This window comes from Balaenoptera physalus (genome assembly GCF_965194825.1).
Source record: "Balaenoptera physalus genome assembly, chromosome: 11".
NCBI classification, from domain to species: domain Eukaryota; kingdom Metazoa; phylum Chordata; class Mammalia; order Artiodactyla; family Balaenopteridae; genus Balaenoptera; species Balaenoptera physalus.
Genome location: NC_138896.1, coordinates 72421993 through 72445914, shown reverse-complemented (window position 1 = coordinate 72445914; position 23922 = coordinate 72421993). Strand labels below are relative to the sequence as shown.

The following is a 23922-nucleotide window of genomic DNA, read 5'->3' as shown; positions in this document are numbered from 1 at the left end:
TTTTCATGGTAATACAATATATTTTAAAATAAGCATAGTATTAAATTCGCATTCTCAGTTTACAGAACTCAAGAGATAAATGAGAATTGGCCCAATCTTTCATACTACCTAACTTCCTCCCTTTGTCTTAAGCTCCAGACCATTTTATATGTTTTGACTTTGGTAAAAGATTAGGAAATTTAAATAGGCAATTAGGTACCTAGGATACTGAGCTTCAAGGGGAGGGGAGAGAAGGGCATGAAAAAGGAAAACATGAAATGATCTGAATGGTTACCTCCTTTTTAGCAGTAAAACAAAAGTATTAAGAGATCAAGTCCAACTCAGTTCTCTCCTTCCAGAATATACAGGTTCTATTACATGACCCTTCTGAACTCAGACTACACTGCTATAGAAAGATTCAATAGACAACCACTTCTGGGTTACTCAGTGCAAGAGAAACAGTTATAATGCCAAACCCTTTCCAAAAAGTAACAGGAATTTAACAATAGTAACCTAAACAGTTGAATGATGCATATTTAATGGATTTTCAGGACATGGTAACTTCCATCAGCTCCTATTAACATTAGTTATATCTATGGGGTTCATCATAAGAGAAGCAACTTTAAATGTTCTTCATAAATAATACAATATAACACTAAAATTAAGACATTACCACTAATTCTGGTGTCACCCATATTTAAAATCATTCAAATCCCAATAGTTAGGGACTTCACTGGCGGCGCAGTGGTTAAGAATCCGCCTGCCAATGCAGGGGACACGGGTTCGAGCCCTCTTCCAGGAAGGTCCCACATGCCGTGGACTAAGCCCATGCGCCATAACTATTGAGCCTGCGCTCTAGAGCCTGCGAGCCACAAAAACTGAGCCCACGCGCTGCAACTACTGAAGCCCGTGCGCCTAAAGCCCGTGCTCCGCAACAAGAGACGCCACTGCAATGAGAAGCCCGTGCACCGCAACAAAGACCCAACACAGACAAAAAATTTAAAAATTAATAATAAAAAAAAATCCCAATAGTTAGCTTGCAGGAAGACTTAAGCCTCAGCAGACACTCACAGGCTGAGTGCTGAGGTATCTAAATCTACATGTTCTCTGACCAGAACACATCCAACAGTGTCTTTGAATACTACCCTAAGGATTACCTTACCCTCTTAAGTGGAGAAGATCAAAGAGATCTAGAGTAACCACTGTACTAGGGTTCTTAGAACTGTATTTTATGTAGACTATTCAAGAAACACTTCTATTAGTATAAAATAGCAGTGGCTATGAAAATCATTTTCAACCAAATTTTAAAAAATTTTAAGAAGACGAGTTGTTAAAATAAATACAAAATTATTTTCCTGCAAGATACCTTTTTCACCCAAATTAGTCCCCCCAAAAGTTATGCTATATAAACTATATCTCTTTCTGGTCAAAGATCTTAAAAAATAGCATGTAATGACTTATATTTAAACTAAAATTAAGGTGGGGAAATACAATTTTAAATAATAAATTCAAAGAGAAAATGTTCTGAAAAAAATTTTTAAGTGATGCAATAGAGCTAAAGTTACCTAACATTCCTGAAGGCTTACAGGAAACAGCCTTACTTACAAATAATTATCCATAAATATAAGTAAAAAGGAGAGATTTTTAAATGTTAAAGTACAAACTCACTAGTCTAGACTAGGGATCTGCAAACTTTTTCCATAAAGAGTCAGACAGTAATTACATTAGGCTTTGCAGTTTCTGTCAGAACTATTCAACTCTGCCATTGCAGCATGAAAGCAACTACAGACAATTTGTAAATGAATGATCAGGGCTATGTTCCAATAAAACAAAAACAAGCTCCAGGCTGTACAACCTGTTGTTGTTGACCACTGATCCAGACCTTAATATTTTGAAAGGAAAAACATAACCAGCATCACCACCACTGCTTTAATTTAAAGACTGCTAAGCAGAAAGTAAAGACCCCTTTATTCATGAAACTAGTTTTACTAAATATTATATGGATTTTTTAAAACTTAGTTCTCTCCCTAAATTTTTCATTGGAACCCCAAGCTTCAAAATAATAAAACATCTGTTGAATTTGCACAAGAAGATCCTGCAGACTGCCAATCAAAAAGAAAATTTACTAGTAACAGAAGTTTCAATTAGAACATAAATTTTTTTTTTGCCACACCGCGTGGCTTGTGGGATTTTAGTTCCCCGACCAGGGACTCAACCCAGGCCCTTGGCAGTGAGAGTGTGGAGTCCTAACCACTGGACCACCAGGGAATTCCCTGGAGCATAAATATTTTTTAATGTATAGCTTTAAAGGTCAGATTTATTTGCCATATACCAACTAAAGCCATTACAATCATATTCCAATTGTAAACACAATGCAAAAGTTTTAAAATACCATCATCAGTGTTTATTATACTGGCTATAAAAAATTAACTCCCCACAAATCTAAAATATAATCCATTTACAACTGAACAGTACCACCTTCTCCACTTATCTTTGTACCTAGTAACATTTAAAATTGAAATGCAGCTTAGAAAATTGCATCGAGTAATTTTTCTTTCTCAGAACTATTTTTGGTAGCTGAAACACAATGTGTCACAGGAAAGACAGAGCTCTGGATTCTAGACATAAATTACTGAATTTAATGAAACATTTACATACATTTATAAACATTTATGTACATTTTTTACTAGCTTTCCTTATTAATCAAATATGTATTACTTTGCTAAAAGAGACAAAAAATATTTTTAGAAATTGGAGGATTTTGTTAATGCTTTTAAAAATGCTAAAACACTTGGCATGCTGGGTATTTAGTCTCACAATCACTTTAGAAATGACTAGAAAATTTTTAAATAGTTTCTATTTTTAAAAAATCAGAGCTATTTCTAGAAAATATCTCTCTTTATGGTAGGCCAAAAATGTTATATACTGTATCATTAAAAACTGACATTTCAATATTCAAATTTTAAGACTTACCGAAAAGGTCCTGTTCTGTTAGCAGATCGAGAATCCCCCCACATCTCTTTATATGTCAAGAGGGTCCAATAAGTAGATCCTTGCTACCAAACTCTGGTTATCACAGTACCTGTACAAAACAAACACAAAAAATGAGTACATTGGAACATGAAGTAAAGACTAAACCAACTTCCTCCTGTTTGGCTTATCAGGGACCACATCAGCAGGTATACTTTTGGAAGTCACTTTTAAACATTTACACATTGGGCTTCCCTGGTGGCGCAGTGGTTGAGAATCTGCCTGCTAACGCAGGGGACACGGGTTCGAGCCCTGGTCTGGGAAGATCCCATATGCCGCAGAGCAACTGGGCCCGTGAGCCACAACTACTGAGCCTGCGCGTCTGGAGCCTGTGCTCCGCAACAAGAGAGGCCGTGATAGTGAGAAGTCCGCGCACCGCGATGAAGAGTGGCCCCTGCTTGCCACAACTAGAGAAAGCCCTCGCACAGAAACCAAGACCCAACACAGCCAAAAATAAATAAATAAACTAATTAATTAAAAAAAAAAAGTAGTCAGGAAATATATGCCAGATCTTTAAAAAAAAAAAAAAAATTTACATATTAATTTATAGCAAGAAAAATACATTTTAAATTTAAAATGTGCACTCTAGGGCACCATCAACTTCTCAATGTACTAAGAATGCTTCATAATATATTTACTAATTTTTCTGGCACCCATTCTATCTTCCTTTTCGGAAACAGCACCTTAGCATAAACACCACTCTCAGTCTGTGCGGCTGATCCTACTCTATTCAGCCTGGCCAATCAGAATAGTCTATTACTGGGACTTCCCTGGCTGCCCAGTGGTTAAGACTCCGAGCTTCCAATGCAGGGGGCACAAGTTCACTCCCTGGTGGGGGAACTAAGATCCCACATGACAAGCAGAGCAGCCAAAAAATAAATAAAAATTAAAAAAAAAAAAAAGAAAAGAAAAGAATAGTCTATTACCTCACCACAGTGATTGCTTTGAAGATGGGCATGTAACCTAAGGCTGAGAAATCATCACAGGACCTGTGCTCCAGCTACTAAAAAAGAGGCAAACTTTTTTTTTTTTTTTTTTTTTGCCATACCACGAGGACTGTGGGAGCCTAGTTCCCCGATTGAACCTGGGCCTAGGCAGTGAACGAGCCAAGTCCTAACCACTGGACAACCAGGGAATTCCCCAAAAGAGACAAACTTTTATGACCTTGGAATTTGGCAATGGTTTCTTACTATGACAACAAAAGAAAAAATAAAGTAGACTTCATCGAAATTGAAAACGTTTTGTGAATCCAAGTACACTATCAAAAGAGTGAAAACACAACCCACATGTCAGCAAAACAGCAGACTATGAAATTCCAAAGCCTCATTCCTCCACAGAAACATCAAAAAACAAGCAGTCTGAACCAACTTTGTTGTAGCTTTAGAAAACAGTCAAAGCTTTACAACAACCAAGTGAACACTCAATCAAGAAAAAGTCATCCTCGGGACTTCCCTGGTGGTCCAGTGGTTAAGATCCCGTGTTCCCAACGCAGGGCGCCTGGGTTCGATCCCTGGTCAGCGGGACTAGATGCCGAATGCTGCAACAAAGATCCCACGTGCCACAATAAAGATCCCACGTGCCGCAACTAAGACCAGGCGCAGCCAAATAAGTAAATATTTTTAAAAAAGAATAAAAAATGACAAAGTCATCCTCAAAATAATAGGAAAGTTTTGTGGTGTTTTTACTGATCCTTGCCCCACTCCCACCCCAGCATGGCAGTGGTTTTTGTCTTGAAGGCAGCCCAGTTTTCAGCTCTCTCCCTAAACCCAAGGGAAACCTGATTTGTAAATTATTGTGTACATCTGTTCTAATCTGTACGGGGGCCATCTGAAGACTGATGCAAGGTACTTGCCTCTGTTCTACCTAACTCAGAACTCCGGGGTGAAAAGCGGCAGGCACTGCTAATAAAAGCTGCAAAGCAGACTACAGACTCACAGATATGGAGAGGTTGGGGTGAAAACACTTTGGGAAGTTAGGACATTCCAAGGCACCATGTATATGAGAAAACTTAGAACACCACAAGCATACCCAGACACATGATCAGACAAAACCTGAGAAGACTCTAAGCTTTCACCTCAGGCTGATCTCTAGGTTCAGAGCAAGCCTAGCTAAGTGTTGAAGGAATGGCCCCAGCACAGAACCAATCTGCAAAAACAAAGAGAGGTGGGGTTTTTTTCTCTTATTTTTGTTGGTGTGTTTTTTGTTCATTTTTGTTTTATTTGTTTGAGCTCCTAGTATTCAAGGAAATCTTGGTTAACACATTAGATGAACAAAAGCTAAAAGAACAGGTGTCAGTGATCACACTTAACAAGGAATACAGCCTTTGCAAAAATGGTATAGGAAAAGAATTCTATATCTAGCAAAACTCTCCTTCAAAAATGAGAAAGAGGGACTTCCCTGGCAGTCCAGTGGTTAAGACTCTGTGCTTCCACTGCAGGGGGCACGGGTTCAATCCCTGGTCAGGGAACTAAGATCCCGCATGCCACTCGGCGTGGGGGAAAAAAAAAAAAAATGAGGAAGAAATCAAGACATTTCCTGATAAGCAAAAGCTGAGGGAATTTGTTACCAGTAGATGGGCCCTGCAAGAAATGCCAAAAGTTCTTCAGGTTGAAATGAAAGAAAGTCAAACAGTAACTTGAAGCCATATGAAGAAATAAAGATCTTCAGTAAAGATTAAAAAAGCAAGAGCAATTATAAAAGCTAGTATTATTGTAACTTCGATTTTTAACTCCAGTTTTTACTTTCTACATGATTTAAAAGACAAATGCATAAAAAACAATTATTAATCTAGGTTAATGGGACACAATTTATAAAGATGTTATCTGTGACATCAGTAACAGAGGGAAGGGGGACTTCCCTGGTGGCGCAGTGGTTAAGAATCTGCCTGCCAGTTCAGGGGACACAGGTTCGAGCCCTGGTCTGGGAAGATCCCACATGCCGCGGAGCAACTGGGCCCGTGAGCCACAACTACTGAGCCTGCGCATCTGGAGCCTGTGCTCCGCAACAGGGAGGCTGCGACAGTGAGAGGCCCGCGCACCTCGATGAAGTGTGGCCCCCGCTTGCCGCAACTAGAGAAAGCCCTCGCACAGAAACAAAGACCCAACACAGCCAAAATAAATACATAAATAAATTTAAAATGCATTAAAAAAAAGGTACAAAAGACAAAGGACATTATATATTAATTTAAAGGTTAAAAAAACACAAGAAAATAAATCATAAACATTATAAACCTAATAACAGACCCTCAGAATATATGAAGCAAAAACTGAAAGAAACTGAAGGGAGAAGTAGACAGTTCTATAACAGTTGGAAACTTCAAACCTCACTTTGAATAATGAATTGATCAACCAGACAGTATATAAGTAAGAAAATAGAGAACTTAGCACAATAAACCAAACACATCTAATTGACACATACAGAACACTCCACCCAATAACAGCAGAATCACATCTTGTCAAGTGCACGTGGGATATTCTCCAGGATGGACCATTTGCTGGGCCACAAACAAGCCTCAATAGATTTTATAAGATAAATAACCATACAAAGTATCCTCTCTAACCAAAACAGGATAAAGTTAGACATCAATAACATAAGGAAAAATTCTACAGTTTTCCATAGTTTTCCTTCTACATAAACTGTAGAATTCACAAAATTTTAAATGCATATTACTTCTGACATTCTAGTTCCTCTTCTAGGAATTCAATCTCTAGAAACTTACAATCTGAGGTGACATGTCTACAAAGGTACATAGTGCAGCACTGTTCGTAATAGCAAAAGATTATAAAATCTAAATTACATCAACAGAATATATTTGTACTACTGAAATGCTATGCAACTCTCAAAAAATGAAATAGCTGTTACTTTATATAGGATAAACTATTATATATTAAGTTTAAAAATATGTGCAAAATATTATTTGTAATATGGTATCATCTGTGCAAAATAGAAAAGAACACATACCACAAAGTTAGGGGACTCACATTTCCTGATTCTAAAACTTAACTACAAGCAACCTAAATGTCCATTGACACATGAATGGATAAAGAAGATGTAGTATATACATATACAATGGAATATTACTCAGCCATAAAAAAGAACGAAATAATGCCATTTGCAGCAACATTTAGATTATCATTCTAAGTGAGGTAAGCCAGAAAGAGAAAGACAAATATCATATGATATCATTACTATGTGGAATCTTAAAAAAATGGTATAAATGATATAAATGAACTTATTTACAAAACAGAAAGCGACTCACAGACATAGAAAACAGACTTATTGTTACCAATGGGGAAGGGGGGGTGCAGGGAGGGATAAATTAGGAGGTTGGGATTAACATATACACAATACTATATATAAAATAGATGACTAACAAGGACCTACTGTATAGCACAGGGAACTATACTTGGTATTTTTCAATAACCTATAAGGGAAAAGAATCTGAAAAGGAATGTGTGTGTGTGTGTGTGTGTGTATACGAAAAACTGAATCACTGTGTTGTATACCTGAAATAAACACGATATCGTAAATCAACTATACTTCAGTTAAAAAAAAAAAACAAAGCTACAGTTATCAAGACAGTGTGGCACTGACATAAGGATAAACAAAGATCAATATAACAGAATTGAGAGTCCAGAAATAAACCCTCACATTTAGGATCAAGTGTATTAGACAAGAGTTCTAAGACAATTCAATGAAGAAAGAACAGTCTTTTCAACAAATGATACTGGGACAAGTGGATGTCCCCATGCAGAAGAATAAAGTGAACCCCGACTTCATGTCATGTATAAAAATTAACACAAATGGATCAAAGACCTAAATGTTTTAAGAGATAAAACTATAAAATTCTTAGAACAGGCATAAATCTTCATGACCTTAGATTAAGAAATGGCTTCTTGGATAAGATGAATACCAAAAGCACAAGCAACAAAAGGAAAAATAAAACAGATCAATTGGATATCATCAAAATTTAAAATTTTGTGCTTTAAAGGACACCATCAAGAAAGTGAAGACAGCCCACAGAATAGGAGAAAACTTGTGTAAATCATATTTGATAAGGGACCTTATCTAGAATACATAAAGAACTATTTTATAACTCAGTAGCAAAATGACAACCCAATTTTTAAAACGGGCAAAGGCTATGAATAGACATTTCTCCAAAGATGATACTTTTTTTTTTCTTTTTTCAAAGATGATAACTTTTTAAAGGCCAATAAGCACAGGAAAAATGCTCAACATTACCCATAAGGGAAATGCACATCAAAACCATAAGGGGAGTTCCCCGGTGGTCCAGTGGTTAGGACTCGGCGCTTTCAATGCCGTGGCCCAGGTTCAATCCCTGGTCGGGGAACTAAGATCCCATAAGCCAAAAAACTAAAAAAACCAAAACAAACAAACAAACAAAAAAACCACAGTAAGATACCACTTCATATCCACTAGGGTGTCTCTAATAAAAAGATAAGTTGACAAGAATCTGGAGAAATTAGAACCCTCATATACTGCTGGTGGGAATGGGGCCAAAGATATGTAAAAACATCTAGTAGTGGTTCCCTCCAAAATCTTCCTCAGAATAGCTGGAATTCTTCAGACAGTTTAATCCAGCAAAGCAAATGATTACAGGTCTTGGGGCTGAAATGATGTTATAAACTATCCTTAAACTTTAAATGGGTAAAAACTCTTGAGTTACTGGCATGGAGCCAGGGCTACTTTTGGTAAACAGAACTGGCACTGCGGGATAAACTGAATGTCAGGTTAAGGCTTTAAATGCTGAAGCTCATCAGAACCCAGAGGGATATTGGTTGATATACACAGCAAGACAGGAGCCAAGAAAGTCAGAATCCACTAAGGAATGTACAACAAGTCACCTGCCATACCACCTAACTCTGAAAATAAGTGGTACTATAACACTAATTACACAACTGTACCTGGCGGTGAACATGCAAGTGGGAACGAGAAGGCCTGCCACTTCAAATGCCCAGATCCCACCCCTAACAGATGCAACACAGCAATGAGTAAGAGGGCCCCTGTGGTGAGTAAGGCTGAGATGTAAGTCCAGGTGAAGCTGCTGCAGGTGTAGATCTTGGTGGTAGTAGTAAATAGTCAAATGAGAGGCTTTTGTTTGTTAGTTTTTATAGTAGTATAATTGCTTTACAATGTTGTGTTACTTTCTGCTGTACAGTGAAATGAATCAGCTATATGTATACATATATCCCTCTTGGACCTTCCTACCCCCTCATCCCACCCATCTAGGTCATCACAGAGCACTGAGCTGAGCACCCTGTGCTATAAAGCAGGTTCCCACTAGCTATTTTACACATGGTAGTGTATTTATGTCAAACCTAATCTCCCAATTCATCCCACCCTCCCCTTCCCCCCCATGTCCACACGTCCGGTCTCTACGTCTGAGTTTCTATTTCTGCCCTGCAAATAGGTTCATCTGTACCATTTTTCTACGTTTCACACATATGCTAAGATATTTGTTTTCCTCTGACTTACTTCACTTTGTATGATACTCAAATGAGAGTTTTGAATGCTGAATTGAAAAGTAATTTCACATGAATAGTGGTTGAACAGGGGTCAGTTAATCTTGAGAGATGGCAAGCATCACATTAAACTATGGATTGCACTCCTAGTGATGCCCTTCTCATCAATTCCTTTAATTTTCAGCTTTACAATTATACTCCCCCAGAACATAAAGACTGGTTTCCTGGAAACCAACCAGTGGGTATGGGAATAAAGCCTCCGCATTGTATAGGGTCAGCAGCCTTTAAGGTTAGAATGATGATGTTAGCTGATTGTTTCTGAGCCTCCTCTGCCTTTGACTCTTGATTAATAAAAACATTCTTGGTGGGACTTCCCTGGTGGCGCAGTGGCTAAGAATCCTCCTGCCAATGCAGGGGACACAGGTTCAAGCCCTAGTCCGGGAAGATCCCACATGCCACGGAGCACCTAAGCCCGTGCGCCACAACTACTGAGCCTACACTCCAGAGCCTGCGAGCCACAACTACTGAAGCCCGCATGCCTAGAGCCCATGCTCCGCAACAAGAGAAGCCACCGCAATGAAAAGCCCGCCTGCCGCAATGAAGAGTAGCCCCCGCTCACCGCAACTAGAGAAAGCCCGCGCACGGCAATGACGACCCAACGCAGACAAAAATAAATTAAATAAATAAATTTAAAAAAAAATTCTCGGGCTTCCCTGGTGGTGCAGTGGTTACGAATCTGCCTGCCAATGCAAGGGACACAGGTTCGAGCCCTGGCCTGGAAGATCCCACATGCCGCAGAGCAACTAAGCCCGTGCGCCACAACTACTGAGCCTGAGCTCTAGAGCCCACGTGCCACAACTACTGAAGCCTGTGCGCCTAGAGCCCGTGCTCCGCAACAAGAGAAGCCACAACAATGAGAAGCCCGCGCACCACAACGAAGAGTAGCCCCCACTCACCGCAACTAGAGAAAGCCCGTGCGCAGCAACGAAGACCCAACGCAGCCAAAAATAAATTAAAAAAAAAAAAAAAAAATTCTCGGCAAATACTTTCACTCTGGTCCATTCTGCACATGTCCAAGAAATTTACCTCCAGCAAAATAAAACCAATACCCAGGACCACCCCTCTTACTCATTACTTCAGTTCCAAAAGCCAACAAAGCAGAACCAGGGGTACTATTCTATTAGTTTTAGCTGTGGTATATAGCAGCCTGTTCCTGGTTTAAACACTCTTAATTTTTTCCAAAGTAAATGCTTTGGGCCAAACAGGACACTCAGCTAAGAGGATCAAGGGGGCACCAACAGGCAAGGATTGGTGTGAGCACCTACCCAACTATGATCCAACTATGAGTTTTTAAACAGCAGCAACTTTAATATGCACTATTGGACCTAGAATTAGTGACTGCTGGAAGCACCATTGCTCCCCCAACCCCTGCAAATTCCCATTAAAAAAATGTAAGTGTATTCATTTCAATTACACTTAAAAACATTTGTCCTCGGGACTTTCCTGGTGGTGCAGTGGTTAAGAATCCACCTGCCAATGCAGGGGACACAGGTTAGATGCCTGGTCTGGGAAGATCCCACATGCCACGGAGCAACTAAGCCTGTGCACCACAACTCCTGAGCCTGCGCTCTAGGGCCCGCAAGTCACAACTACTGAAGCCCACGCGCCCTGGAGGCCGTGTTCAGCAACAAGAGAAACCACTGCAATGAGAAGCACATGCACCGCAGTGAAGAGCAGCCCCCGCTCACTGCAACTAGAGAAAGCCCACGAGCAGCAATGAAGACCCAACACAGCCAAAAATAAGTAAATAAAATAAAATAAATTAAAAAAAAAAAAGATTCCTCCTCAAATGTAATAGCGATTTTTCAGGCTTCCTCTCCAGAATCATATCCTAAATCCCCACTGATGGCATTTGCTTTGCCTACTATCATACTACATTAAAAGTGGATCTACATAAATGTAGAAGCTAAAACTATAACGTTTCTAAAAGAAAACACGGGAATTCCCTGGCGGTCCAGTGGTTAAGACTTCACGCTTTCACTGCGGTGGCCTGGGTTCAATCCCTGGTCAGGGAACTAAGATGCCACAAGCCAAGAGGCACGGCAAAAAAAAAAAAAAAAAGAAAACACAGGAAAAATATTTTTGAGCTTGGTATCAGCAAAGACTTTTACAAAGGACCCAGAAAGCATTAGCCATAAAGAAAAATATTAAAATCCAAATCTGTTCTTCAAAAGACACTGTTAAAAAAATGAATGGGTAAACTACAGAACAGGGAGTAAATATTTGCAACACATGTCTGACAAATGCTCCCTATTATTAGTCAGAAGGAAAAGATTAAAACCAGAATGAGATACCAATACACACTCACTAGAATTGCTAAAATTAAAAAGATTCACAAAATCAGATACACAAAGATTTCCAGCAATCAGAACTCATACACTACTCAAAAGATTGCAAAATTGTAGGGCTTCACTGGTGGCGCAGTGGTTGAGAATCCGCCTGCCAATGCAGGGGACACGGGTTCGAGCCCTGGTCTGGGAAGATCCCACATGCCACAGAGCAACTAAGCCCATGTGCCACAACTACTGAGCCTGCACTCTAGAGCCCGTGAGCCACAACTACTGAGCCCGTGTGCCACAACTACTGAGTCTGCGCTCTAGAACCTGCGAGCCACAACTACTGAAGACTGTGCACCTAGAGTCTGTGCTCCGCAACAAGAGAAGCCGCCCGGGCATGGCAAGGAAGAGTAGCCCCCTCTCACTGCAACTAGAGAAAGCCCCGCGTGCAGCAATGAAGACCCAATGCAGCCAAAAATAAAATAAGATAAATAAATTAAAAAAAAAAAAAAGTTCACACACACACACACAAAAAGAATGCAAAACTGTACAACCACTTTAGAAACTGGCCTGAGAAACACTACCCTATGACCCAGCAATTCCACTTCTGAAGTATTTGCCTAAGATAAATGAAAATAAAAGACCTCTACAAAAATGTTCACAACAGCTTCATTCATAATAGCTTAAAAAAAAAAATGGAAACAACCCAAATATCCTTCAATGGGGGATGAGATAAACATTGTTTGGTGTCCTAAAGGGTATCCTCCCTGGGGCAGTGTACTTCAGTTAGATTTCAAATGCAAAGGTGACTTTTTGGTAAAGTGGGAGAAGGGTTAGTAAGAAAGAGGAAGTGGAAAAGGAGAATCAACAAGACCCATTTTTTAAAAATAATTTAAGTTTACCATTTTAACCATCTTTAAGTATACAGTTACGAGGGATTAAGTACATTCACAGTGTTTTGCAAATATCATCCCCATCCATCCACAAAACTTTTTTCATCTTGCAAAACGGAAACTCTGTACCCATTAAACAGTACTCCCCACTCCCCTCTTAACCTAGTCTTTGGCAACCACCGTTCCACTTTGTCTTTATGATTTTGACTACTCTAAGTACCTCTTAATACTAGTGGAATCATACAATATTTGTTCTTTCTGGCTTATTTCATTTACCATAATGTCTTTAAGGTTCATACATATTGCAGCATCTATCAGAATTTCATGCCTTTTTAAGGCTGAATAATATTCTACTGCGTGTACATTTTATCTATTCATCCACTTATGGACACTTGGGTTACTCCCATCATTTGGATAATGTGAATAATGAACAAGTGTGTACAAATATCTCTTTGAGATCAGTTCTTTTGGATATATATACCCAGAAGTAGAATTGCTGGATCATATGGTAATTCTATTTTTAATTTTTTGAGGAACCACCATACTGTTTTCCACAGCAGCTACACCATTTTACATTCCCACAAATAGTGCACAATGGTTTTGTTATGGACTGAATTGTGCCCCCCTCCAATTCATGTGCTGAAGCCCTAACTCCCAATGTGACTGTATTTGGAAATAGGGCCTTTGAGGAAGTAATTAAGGTTGAAAGAGGCCATAAGGGCGGGGCCCCAATCCAACAGGACTGGCATCAGTGGAAAAGACACCAGGAATGCATGCACAGGGAAAAGGCCATGTGAGGACATGGACAGAAGATGGCCTTCTGCAAGCCAAGGAGAGAGGCCTCATCAAAACCCAAAACTGCTGACACCTTGATCTTAGACTTCAGCCTCCAAACTGTGAGAAAATAATTTTCTGTTGTTTAAGCCACCTAGTCTGTGGTATTTTGCTATGGCAGCCCTAGCAGAATAACACAAGTTCCAATTTATCCACATCCTCACCAACACTTGTTATTCTGGTTTTTTGTTTTGTTTTGTTTTTTAATAACAGCCTTCCTAATGGGTATGAAGTGGTATCTCATTGTGGTTTTGATTTGCATTTCCCTAATCAATAATGATGTTGAGAATCTTTTCATGTGCTTATTGGCCATTTGTATATCCTTTTTGGGAGAAATGTCTATTGAAGTCCTTTGCCCATTTTTTGATTCAGGTTTTTTGTTGTTGTTGAGTTTAGGAGTTTTCTATATATTCTGGATATTAATCCCTTGTCAGACATGTGATTTGAAAATATTTTCTCCCATTTTGTGAGCTGCCTTTTTACTCTGTTGATAGTGTCCACTGACCACAAAAGTTTTTAATTTTGATGAAGTCCAATTTGTCTATTTTTCCTTTTGTTGACTGTGCCCTTGGTGTCATATCCTCTAAAAGATCATTGCCAAATCCAATGCATAAAGCTTTCCCCCTATGTTTTCGTCTAAGAGTTTTAAGAGTTTTCGTTCTTACATCCAGAAGCAAGATTCATTCTTTTTTTGTTTGTTTTAATATTTATTTACTTATTTAAGCTGCACCAGGTCTTAGTTGCAGCATGCCAGATCTTCATTATGGCATGCAGGATCTTTAGTTGCAGCATGTGGGATCTTTCAGTTGTGGCACGCAGACTCCTTAGTTGTGGCAGGCATGCAGGGATTGAATCTGGGCCCCCCACATTGGCAGCGTGGAGTCTTACCCACTGGACCACCAGAGAAGCCCCCAGATCATTCTTAAGAAGAGTATTTATGGAAGGCAAGTTCTGCATATTGATTCCTTTAAAAATATACATGCCCATAGTCTCTCTTGGATGTTTTTGTGTACCCATAGATTAAAGACTGTAGTCTGAAGAATCTACCCTTACCTTGCTCTATCACTTAACTCATTTTTTGACCTATATTACCACTCTGCTGACTACTTCCTTTTTGTTTGTAAACATACTCAAGTCTCTCTCATGCAAAACACACACCTACACACCCAATACAAAACCTTTGAATATTAGTTCAACATATAAATCAATGTCCACCAAATACTGCTAATCCCCTAGCCTCTATTCTGTTCCCCAGCATGGTTCCTGATGCCGGCTCTTGGTGCTATGGACTAAACTGAATGTTTGTGTTACCCCAAAATTCATGTGTTGAAGTCCTAATCCCCAATGTGACGGTATTTGAAGATGGGGTCTTTAGGAGGTAATTAGGTCATGAGGGTAGAGCCCTTAGCAATGGGGTTGATGCTCTTAAAAGAAGGGACAAAAGAGGACTTCTCTGGTGGTGCAGTGGTTAAGAATCCACCTGCCAACACAGGGGACACGGGTTCGAGCCCTGGTCCGGAAAGATTCCACATGCCGCGGAGCAACTAAGCCCGTGCGCCACAACTCCTGAGCCTGCGCTCTAGAGCCCGCAAGCCACAACTACTGAAGCCCACGCGCCTAGAGCCCATGCTCTCCAACAAGAGAAGCCACCGCAATGAGAAGCCCATGCACTGCAACAAAGAGTAGCCCCCGCTTGCTGCAACTAGAGAAAAGCCCGCACGCAGCAACGAAGACCCAATGCAGCCAAAAATAAATAAATAAATAAATAATTTTATTTTTTTAAAAAAGGGACAAAAGAGAGATGCTCTCTCTCTCTCTCCCTACCATGTGAGCATACAGCGAGAAGGCAGTTGTCTGCAAATCAAGAGGATCTCACCAGGAACCATACTGTCTGGCACCTTAATCTTAAACTTCCCCGCCGGCACTTCCCTGGTGGCGCAGTGGTTAAGAATCCACCCGCCAATGCAGGGGACACGGGTTTGAGCCCTGGTCTAGAAAGATCCCACATGCCGCGGAGCAACTAAGCCCATGCGCCACAACTACTGAGTCTGCGATCTAGAGTCCGCAAGCCACGACTACTGAAGCCCTCATGCCTAGAGCCCATGCTCTGCAACGAGAAGCCACCACAAATAAGAAGCCCATGCACCTCAACAAAGAGTAGCCCCCACCCGCCACAACTAGAGAAAGCCCGCGAACAGCAACGAAGACCCAACGCAGCCAAAAAAAACACCAAAAAACAAAAAACTTCCCTGGCTCCAGAACTATGAGAAATAAATTTGTATTGTTTAAGTCACCCAGTCTAGGGTATTTTGTTAGAGCAGCCCAAGCTAAGACACTGGGCAATCTTACCCATTCCCAATTTAACCACTATCCCTACCACCTCTATGATGATAATTTCCACATCTCCATCCCTAGCTTAGACTTCCCTATAAAGTCCAAATGCCTGCCAGAAATGGCCACTTAGCTATCCCACAGGAATCTCAAGCTCATGTACAAATGAGACTTTACTACAATAGGGAGACATTTAAATACTTCATTAGAGCTGCTTTTTCTTGTGAACAGAAATTTCCCAGATTTTAAATATTATATCCTGGTCCCTTACACCAGCAAATTACAGTCAGGTTCCTAGTTTAAAAGTGAGTTTTATAAGAAGGCACAGTGTGGCGGTGAAGGGACAAGAGTGCAGTCTCTGGACATACTCTGCTGGGGTTCACAGTTAGACTGCTTGGAGGCAAATCTTGGCTCTGCACAATGTAGCTCCTTAAGCAAGTTATTTAACTTAATGCCTCAGTTTACTTCTCTCTAAAAATCAGGATAAAGATAATGTCTACTTCATAATTATCAGGATAAAATGACAATGTAAATTCACTAGAACAGTGCCTCATAAATAAATGCTCAGTAAATGTTATTACTCTTTTTAAGAGTTTATTTCAAAAATCATTGGGATTTGGAATGTTCCCATTGATGCAGTCTGGTTTGGCTAAATGACTGACATTAAAGTTTGATTTGCCAATTAAACTATATGGCAGACATTTTCCATAAATTAAATCTGCAGTTCCAAGGTTTTGTCAACTATATATTTAAAGTACATATGCAGTATATGTATTATGCCAGAAAATACATCCTTTGCAGCCATTTATGACAGAAGTGTTAAGATGCTAACTTAGAAATGTACAAGGCGGTAAACAATTTTTTCGAAATTTTAGGGGTTAAAAATTTTTTAATCCTTTTAGGTGGTTCAAGAGTGAAAAGGTTTCAAGACTATTGGCCTAGTGAATATGTTTTAGAGTCAGACTGCTTGGGTTTGAATCAAAACTCCAGCTTCTGGGAATTCCCTGGTGGTCCAGTGGTTAGGACCCCATGCTTCCACTGCAGGGGGGCATGGGTTCCACCCCTGGTTGGGGAACTAAGATCCCGCATACCACGCAGCATGGCCAAGAGAAAGAAAAAAAAAAAAAAAAGGAAGACAAAACTTTAGCTTTCTTTTTTTTTTTATTTATTTTTGGCTGCGTTGGGTCTTCATTGCTGCGCACGGGCTTTCTCTAGTTGTGGTGCGTGGGGGCTACTCTTTGTTGCCGTGCGCAGGTTTCTCATTGCAGTGGCTTCTCTTGTTGCAGAGCACAGGCTCTAGGCACGTGGGCTTCAGTAGTTGTGGCTTGCGGGCTCTAGAGCGCAGGCTCAGTAGTTGTGGTGCACGGGCTTAGGTGCCCCACAGCATGTGGGATCTTCCCGGACCAGGGCTCGAACCCGTGTCCCTTGCATTGGCAGGAGGATTCTTAACCACTGCGCCACCAGGGAAGCCCAAAACTTTAGCTTTCTATGTACCCTTGGTAAGTTATATTTAACTTCTATATGCCTCAAAGCTCTCCTCCTACACAAGGGGAATAATAATGGTACCTACCTCATATGATTACTGTAAGGAGTAAATGAGATCATGCATCAGAAGCAATTGCATTGATAGCAACATTATTCATAATAGCCAAAAACTGAAAAGAATCCAAATGTCAATCCACAGGTAGATGGATAAACAAATGTGATATACTTGTAAAAAGGAATGCAACATGGATAAATCTCAAAAAAGATTACAAGTGAAAGAAGCCAGACATTCCAATTATATGAAATTTCTAGAAAACATAAAACTACAGAGGCAGAAAGCAGATCAGTGGATGCTAGGACTTGCAGTTAAGAGTGGGAAGTAGAGATTAACAACAAACAGGAACTAGGGAATGTTTTGAGGTGCTGGAACTATTCTAAATCTGAATAGTGGTGATGACTGCATCAAACTGAACTGTTACAATAAGTGAATTTTATGATATGTAAATTATGCCTCCAAAAAAAAGTTTTGAAAAATTTTAAAGCAACAATGTATTAAATATTATTACTACTGCTACTATGGTCAGGTGTTTAAAATGACAATAACATTAAGCTGGAAAGGACCTTTCTGAGTATGTCTATTCCTACTCTCTGAAATAAGAGTAATAAAGGCAGGCATAGCTGAGTACTGACTCTGCCACAGTTGCGCATTTTACATGGGTTCTCTCACTTAATCATCACAGGTCCTCCATGGGGTAAGTTCTGTTACAATCCCCACTTTAGAGACTATGAAATTGAGGCTCAAATAGGTTGAGAGACTTGCCCCAAAACAATATAACTAATATGAGGAAAAGCCAAAATGCAAACTCAAGACCTTCTGATTCCAAAGCCCATCCTAAAATTCGTATAGAATTTCATAGGTCTCTGAATAGCCTTGAAAAAGAACATAGTTGGAGGACTCTCACGTCCTAATTTCAAAACTTACTATAAAGTTACAGTAATCAAAACAGTGTGGTATTGGTATAAGGACAGACATACAGAACAACGGAATAGGGAACCCAGAAATAAACCCTCACATACATGGTCAAGTTATTTTCAACAAGGGTGCCAAGACCATTCAATGGGAAAAAGACAGTCTTTGCAACAAATGGTCATAGGGAAACTGGATATCCACATGCAAAAGAATCAAGTGGGGCCCTTACCCAACACCATATACAAAAGTTATCTCAAAAAAAGGATTCAAGACCTAAACTTAAGATCTAAAACTCTAAGAAGAAAATAGAGGGGAAGCTTCATGAATTGGATTTGGCAATGATCTCTTGGATATAACACCAAAAGCAGAGTCAAAAAAAAAAGACAAATTGGACTTCATCAACATTAAAAACTTCTGTGCTTCAAAGAACACTATCAACAGAGTAAAAAGGCAATTCACGAATGGGAGAAAATATCTGCAATACACATATCTGATAAGGGATTAACATCCGGAATATACAGAAAACTAAAACTCAACAACAAAAGACAACCTGACTCAAAAATGAGCAAAGGACTTGAATACACATTTCTTCAAAGAAGACATACAAATGGCCAATAAACACATAAAAAGACTCTCAACATCATTAGCAATTAGGGAAATGCAACTCAAAACTACCAGATACCCTTTCACACCCATTAAGATGGTTATTAAACAAAACAAAAATAAACGAACAAACAAACCTAACAGAGGCTGGTGAGGATGTGGAGAAATCAGAACCCTCTGCATTGCTGGTGGGCATGTAAAATGGTGCAGCCACTGTGTAAAACATATGGCAGTTCCTCAAAAAATTAAAAATAAAATTATCATGTGATCCAACAATTCCAATTCTGGGTATAAACCCAAAAGAAATGAAAGCAGGGACTCGAGGAGATATGTGTACCCACCCCCATGTTCATTCCTGCATTACTCACAACAGTCAAAAGGTGGAAACAAAAAAAACAAAAAAAAGGTGGAAACAACCCAATGCCCACCAATAGATGAAAAGATAAACATAATGTAGTATATATATATTATGGAATACTATTCAGCCTCAAAGAGGAATGAAATTCTGATAGATGCTATGACATGGATGGACCTTGGAGACATTCTGCTACATAAAATAAGCCAGTCATGAAAGGACAAATATTGTATAATTTATGTTCTATTTATATAAGGTACCTAGGACAAGCAAATTCATAGAGATGGAAAGTAGAATGGTGGGTACCAGGGGTTGGGGGAGGGGAGAATAGGAAGTTATTGTTTAATGGGTACAGAGGTTCAGTTTGAGAAGACAAAAATGTTCTGAAGCTGGATGGTAATGATGGTTGCACAACAGTGTGAAGGTACTTAATACCACTGAAGTGTACACATTAAAATGGTTAAAGAAAGAGAGAGAGAGACACTACTTCACACCCATTCAGGTGGTTACTGAAAAAAAACAAAAACAAAAACAAAAAAACAAAATAAGCGTTGGGATGTGGAGAAATCAGAACCCTTGTGCATTACTGGTGGGAACGATGCAACTGCTGTGGAAGACAGTATGGTGGTTCCTCAAAAAGCTAAACACAGAATTACCATATGATCCACTTCTGGGTATATACCCAAAGATAATGAAAGCAGGGACATGAAGAGATATTTGTATTCCCATGTTCACAGCAGCATTATTCACAACAGCCAAAACGTGAAAACCCAACTGTCTAGCAAGTGAACAATTAAACAAAATGTGGTCTATACACACCAACTGAGTATTGTTCAGCCTTAAAAGGGAATGAAGATGTCAATTACATCTCAGTTTTTAAAAAAATCTTTAATTAAAAAGGAAAGAATGAAGTTTGGACACACGCTATTACATGAAAACATTTTTACCTGAAATAAGTCAGACATGAAAGGACAAATATTGTATGATTCCGCTTATATGGGTTACCCAGAACAGGTAAATAAACAGAGACAGAATACATATTAGATGTTACCAGGGGCTAGAGGGAGGGGGCAATAAGAGTTACTTGCTTGATGGTTAGGGTTTCTGTTTGAGGTGATGAAAAAGTTTTAGAAATAGATAATAGTTATGGTTTCATTACATTGTGAATGTAACTCATGCACTGAATTTTATGTGAATTTTACACATAAAAATGGCTTAAATGGCAAATTTTGTTACAATGTATGTAAAAAAAATATATTTATCACAACTTTGTAAAAAAAAAAAGTAACATAATATACGAAAAAACACTGAATTAAGCACCTTAAATGGGTGAACTGTATGGTGTGTGAATTATATCTCAACAAAGCTATTTCTTAAAAAGGTAACCATGGCTAACATTTAGTGAACACTTTGCACACACCAGACACTGTTCTAAAAGAGTTACATAAACCTCAAAACAACCTACCGAGGTGGCTACATTTCTTAACCTCATTTCACATATGAGGAAATTGAAGTTAAGTAATTTGTCCAATGTCACTCAGGTAGTGGAAGAGTCAGGGGTTCAAACCCTACCAGATTTGAGAGCTCCTACAGTTACCCACTCTGCTCTACTGAGTCCCACAGTGCGATAGCAAGGTTATTAAAGGCACCCAATAGATGCCCTGTTAACTAAATGAATGAGATGAACAACTACTGTGGAAGTCTAGCAGGAAAATAAATTCTAAGCACTTGGAACGTAGCCAGAAGAGTCCATGATTTATCATCTTTAAAATTTCATAATTTTCCAATAGCGGGAATTTCCTGGTGGTGCGGTGGTTAAGAATCCGCCTGCCAATGCAGGGAACACGGGTTCAAGCCCTGGTTTGGGAAGATCCTACATGCCACGGAGCAACTAAGCCTGTGCACCACAACTACTGAGCCCACGCCCAGAGTCTGTGCTCTGCAACAAGAGAAGGGACCGCAATGAAAAGCCCGCACACCACAACAGAGTAGCCCCCACTCGCCGCAACTAAAGAAAGCCTGCGGGCAGCAACGAAGACCCAACGCAGCCTAAAATAAATAAATAAATAAATTTTTAAAAAATTTTTAAAAATGAAGAATTTTCCAATAGCTTTAATGTTAACACAACTCTGAGTTAGATTATTAACACACCATTTCATACATTTAAACACTGGCAGAAGAGTATAACCTTGCCCATGTATCTTCAATAAGACTGGAGAGTTCACTTAGTAACCTCTCCATTGACAATTCTCCTCTGAAAGGCTACAAAAAACTAGGCTCCTAAAGGCAACAAAAGTAAACCCAATTCTGGTAACAGAATTCTATAAAGAAGGTTGCTACAAATGTCCAGAAACAGAGACCTAGTACCTATTCTATAGGTTAGGTACCTAGTTAGATGCCTGTTAACCAAGCAAGGTTCAGGTCCAACTTTTGTGTGTTTCACCAGAATGCTAACATACCATTGTCAGTCCTACCCTCACTTATCAGTTCTTGATATCTCTCCTATAGTCCTCACAAGTTTGCTCATGTTGACATTATTAAACCATTCACATTGGTGGCACTACTCAACAGGAAGTTGAAAACTAACAAACCTAGGGCACAATCCAGAGTTCAGAAATGAATCAGGTGACCAGGCGCATCTAAGTCTACTGAACTCCACCTAGATCCCCGCAACTCTGACCTTCACAAGCAAACCTGGAATGTGTAAAAAATACAAGTACTCTTACAGTTTATGTACCCTACAAAACAAGGCCCTTTGTTTTATTAAAAAATGCACGCCCAGAGTTGAGCCCATAAGCACATCAATTCTAAAATTACGAGAAAAACACAGATTTACAACGCCAAAAGGAATCTAAAGAGCGAATATGAGAAAACTTCCCTCTCCTCCTACATGCGCCCAACGGGTGCAGGACCCACGAGACCACTCCCCCGGCTCCAGGTTCTACAGCCCCGAGTGCCGGGCTCCGAGCTCTCGAGCCCTGTGGTCCGTCCGGCTGAGCCCACTCGGGTCTGTCCAGGTCTGAGGGTGAGGCTACGTGCTAAGCACAAAAAAAGCTCCCTCTTGAACGATGCCTCGGAACTGTATCAGAATCTTTAAAAAGCAGGAAAAAAGGAGGAAGAAAGGGCCGCCTGCCTGGAGCTCCTCAGACCAGGAGCACCGAACCGCAACCACGCGCCAGCTACAAACACCGCAGCCGACCGCCCCGAGACTGGACCGGTAATTCCACCGCCGCGCCGGGCCCCGCCCCGGGCCCGCGACCATTCTGGGGCGTTCCTCCCGTGGGCGGCGCCTCCCTCACCACACCGCCACTTGGCTCTCTTCCTGAGCGAGGCCGCGGCCGCCCCGCGACACCGAAGCCGCAGCTTCTAGCCCGCGCGGGCCCGCGACGTCCAAAGCGGCCTGGCAGGCCGGCTCTTTTCCCCCAGGCTCCGGCACGCCCTCTCTACGGCCCCAAGCCCTTACCGAGGCAGCGCGGCCTCCGCGGCCCGCTCCTCCTAATCCTCGGCCGCTGCCACCGACCCAGCGCCGCGGAGACCGGAACTTCCTCCGCGCCGAGCCGCTGCCTTCACAAAGGCGCCGCCGCCTTTAGCGCTCTGCCCGCCGGGAGATGGAGTACCGCGGCCGGTCGCACCGATTCCACTCCCGGCGTACCCCGCGCGGGGGGCGGAGGGCGGGGCGGAGGGGGGGTGCTTGCCTGCGCGGGCGGGACGTAAGGGCACGCTCTCGTCGGCGTCCAATGGGAGGGCGCCCTTCCTTCCTCCTCCCCGCCGTCCGCCGGGGCTGCTGGGGGTTGTGGTTTGGCCTCTGGCCCACGGGTTCTAGTTCTTTTTCGGTCTTTGGAGTTGAGCGAGGCGTGCATTTTCTTGGTGGCTTGGCCTTCTCGAGTTTTGCTCCCCGCCAGAGCGCACATATGGCCCCGGCCTGCGTAGCTTGAAGACGACTTATTTTCCGTTAATGTGAAGGAAATGGAAGGGAGGCGTCTCCGGCCTAAGACTTTCGAGGCAGGGGCTTCTGGCCCACACAAGAGCCTGTTTTTCGACCCTCCCATAGGATAGGGAAGCAGTAGTCACAGAGGCTCGTCTCCTTTTCCTTCTGATGAGTTTCCAAGTTAGGTATTACCGACTCAGGAATACCAGGTGGGTGTCATCTGTGTTAAAGGTTTAATAGCCCTACCTACGAAGGAAAATCTACTCAGTTTACACAGAGCCTTGCTAGCTCGGGCAATACATCTGGCCAAGAGTGACTTGCGCGAGGTCACAGAGGAACTGGAAAGTATCTGCAAATCAGCAATCTAGTGGAAAACGGGGCAGCACAACTTTCAGTTTGCAGCTCACGTCCAGAATCTCCTTACAGCTACTGTTCTTCAAATGGCCAGCTCCAAGCTTCCAGGTGGATCGTCTACATTGTTGAAATGCTTGCTGGTTCCAGCTACCTGGTATCGCCAGGTAGTGGCCCCTCAGGGAAGGTAACCTGATTTTATAGCCTGAATTCAACATCATGGGATCGAAGAAGTCTGCCAGAAGAAAAGCCTATAAATCATTCTAAAATAAAGCAAGACTTACCTGTAGGGAAAAGAGATTGTTGAGTTAAGTAGTCTTTAAAGTTACCTTCCCACTTTTCAGA

At 40.9% G+C, this 23922-nt stretch overlaps 1 protein-coding gene across 4 annotated transcripts in view; it reads right to left on the bottom strand.

Annotated features, from left to right (window-relative positions):
- The window catches only part of RBM6 (RNA binding motif protein 6), a 105138-nt gene extending 82180 nt beyond the window's left edge, over window positions 1-22958 (bottom strand). Inside the window, exons 1-2 of one of the 4 annotated variants that reach the window (XM_082414139.1) lie at window positions 22762-22958; window positions 2953-3061 (exon numbers count right to left, since the gene is read on the bottom strand). In XM_082414139.1, the coding sequence (XP_082270265.1) occupies window positions 2953-2996 (44 nt within the window). In that variant the 5' untranslated portion in view covers window positions 2997-3061; window positions 22762-22958. Of the gene's footprint in view, window positions 1-2952; window positions 3062-22761 lie in introns of those variants that run through there. The other 3 variants (XM_082414138.1, XM_082414140.1, XM_082414142.1) reach the window with 3 other exon arrangements.
- Window positions 22959-23922: the final 964 nt, after the last annotated feature.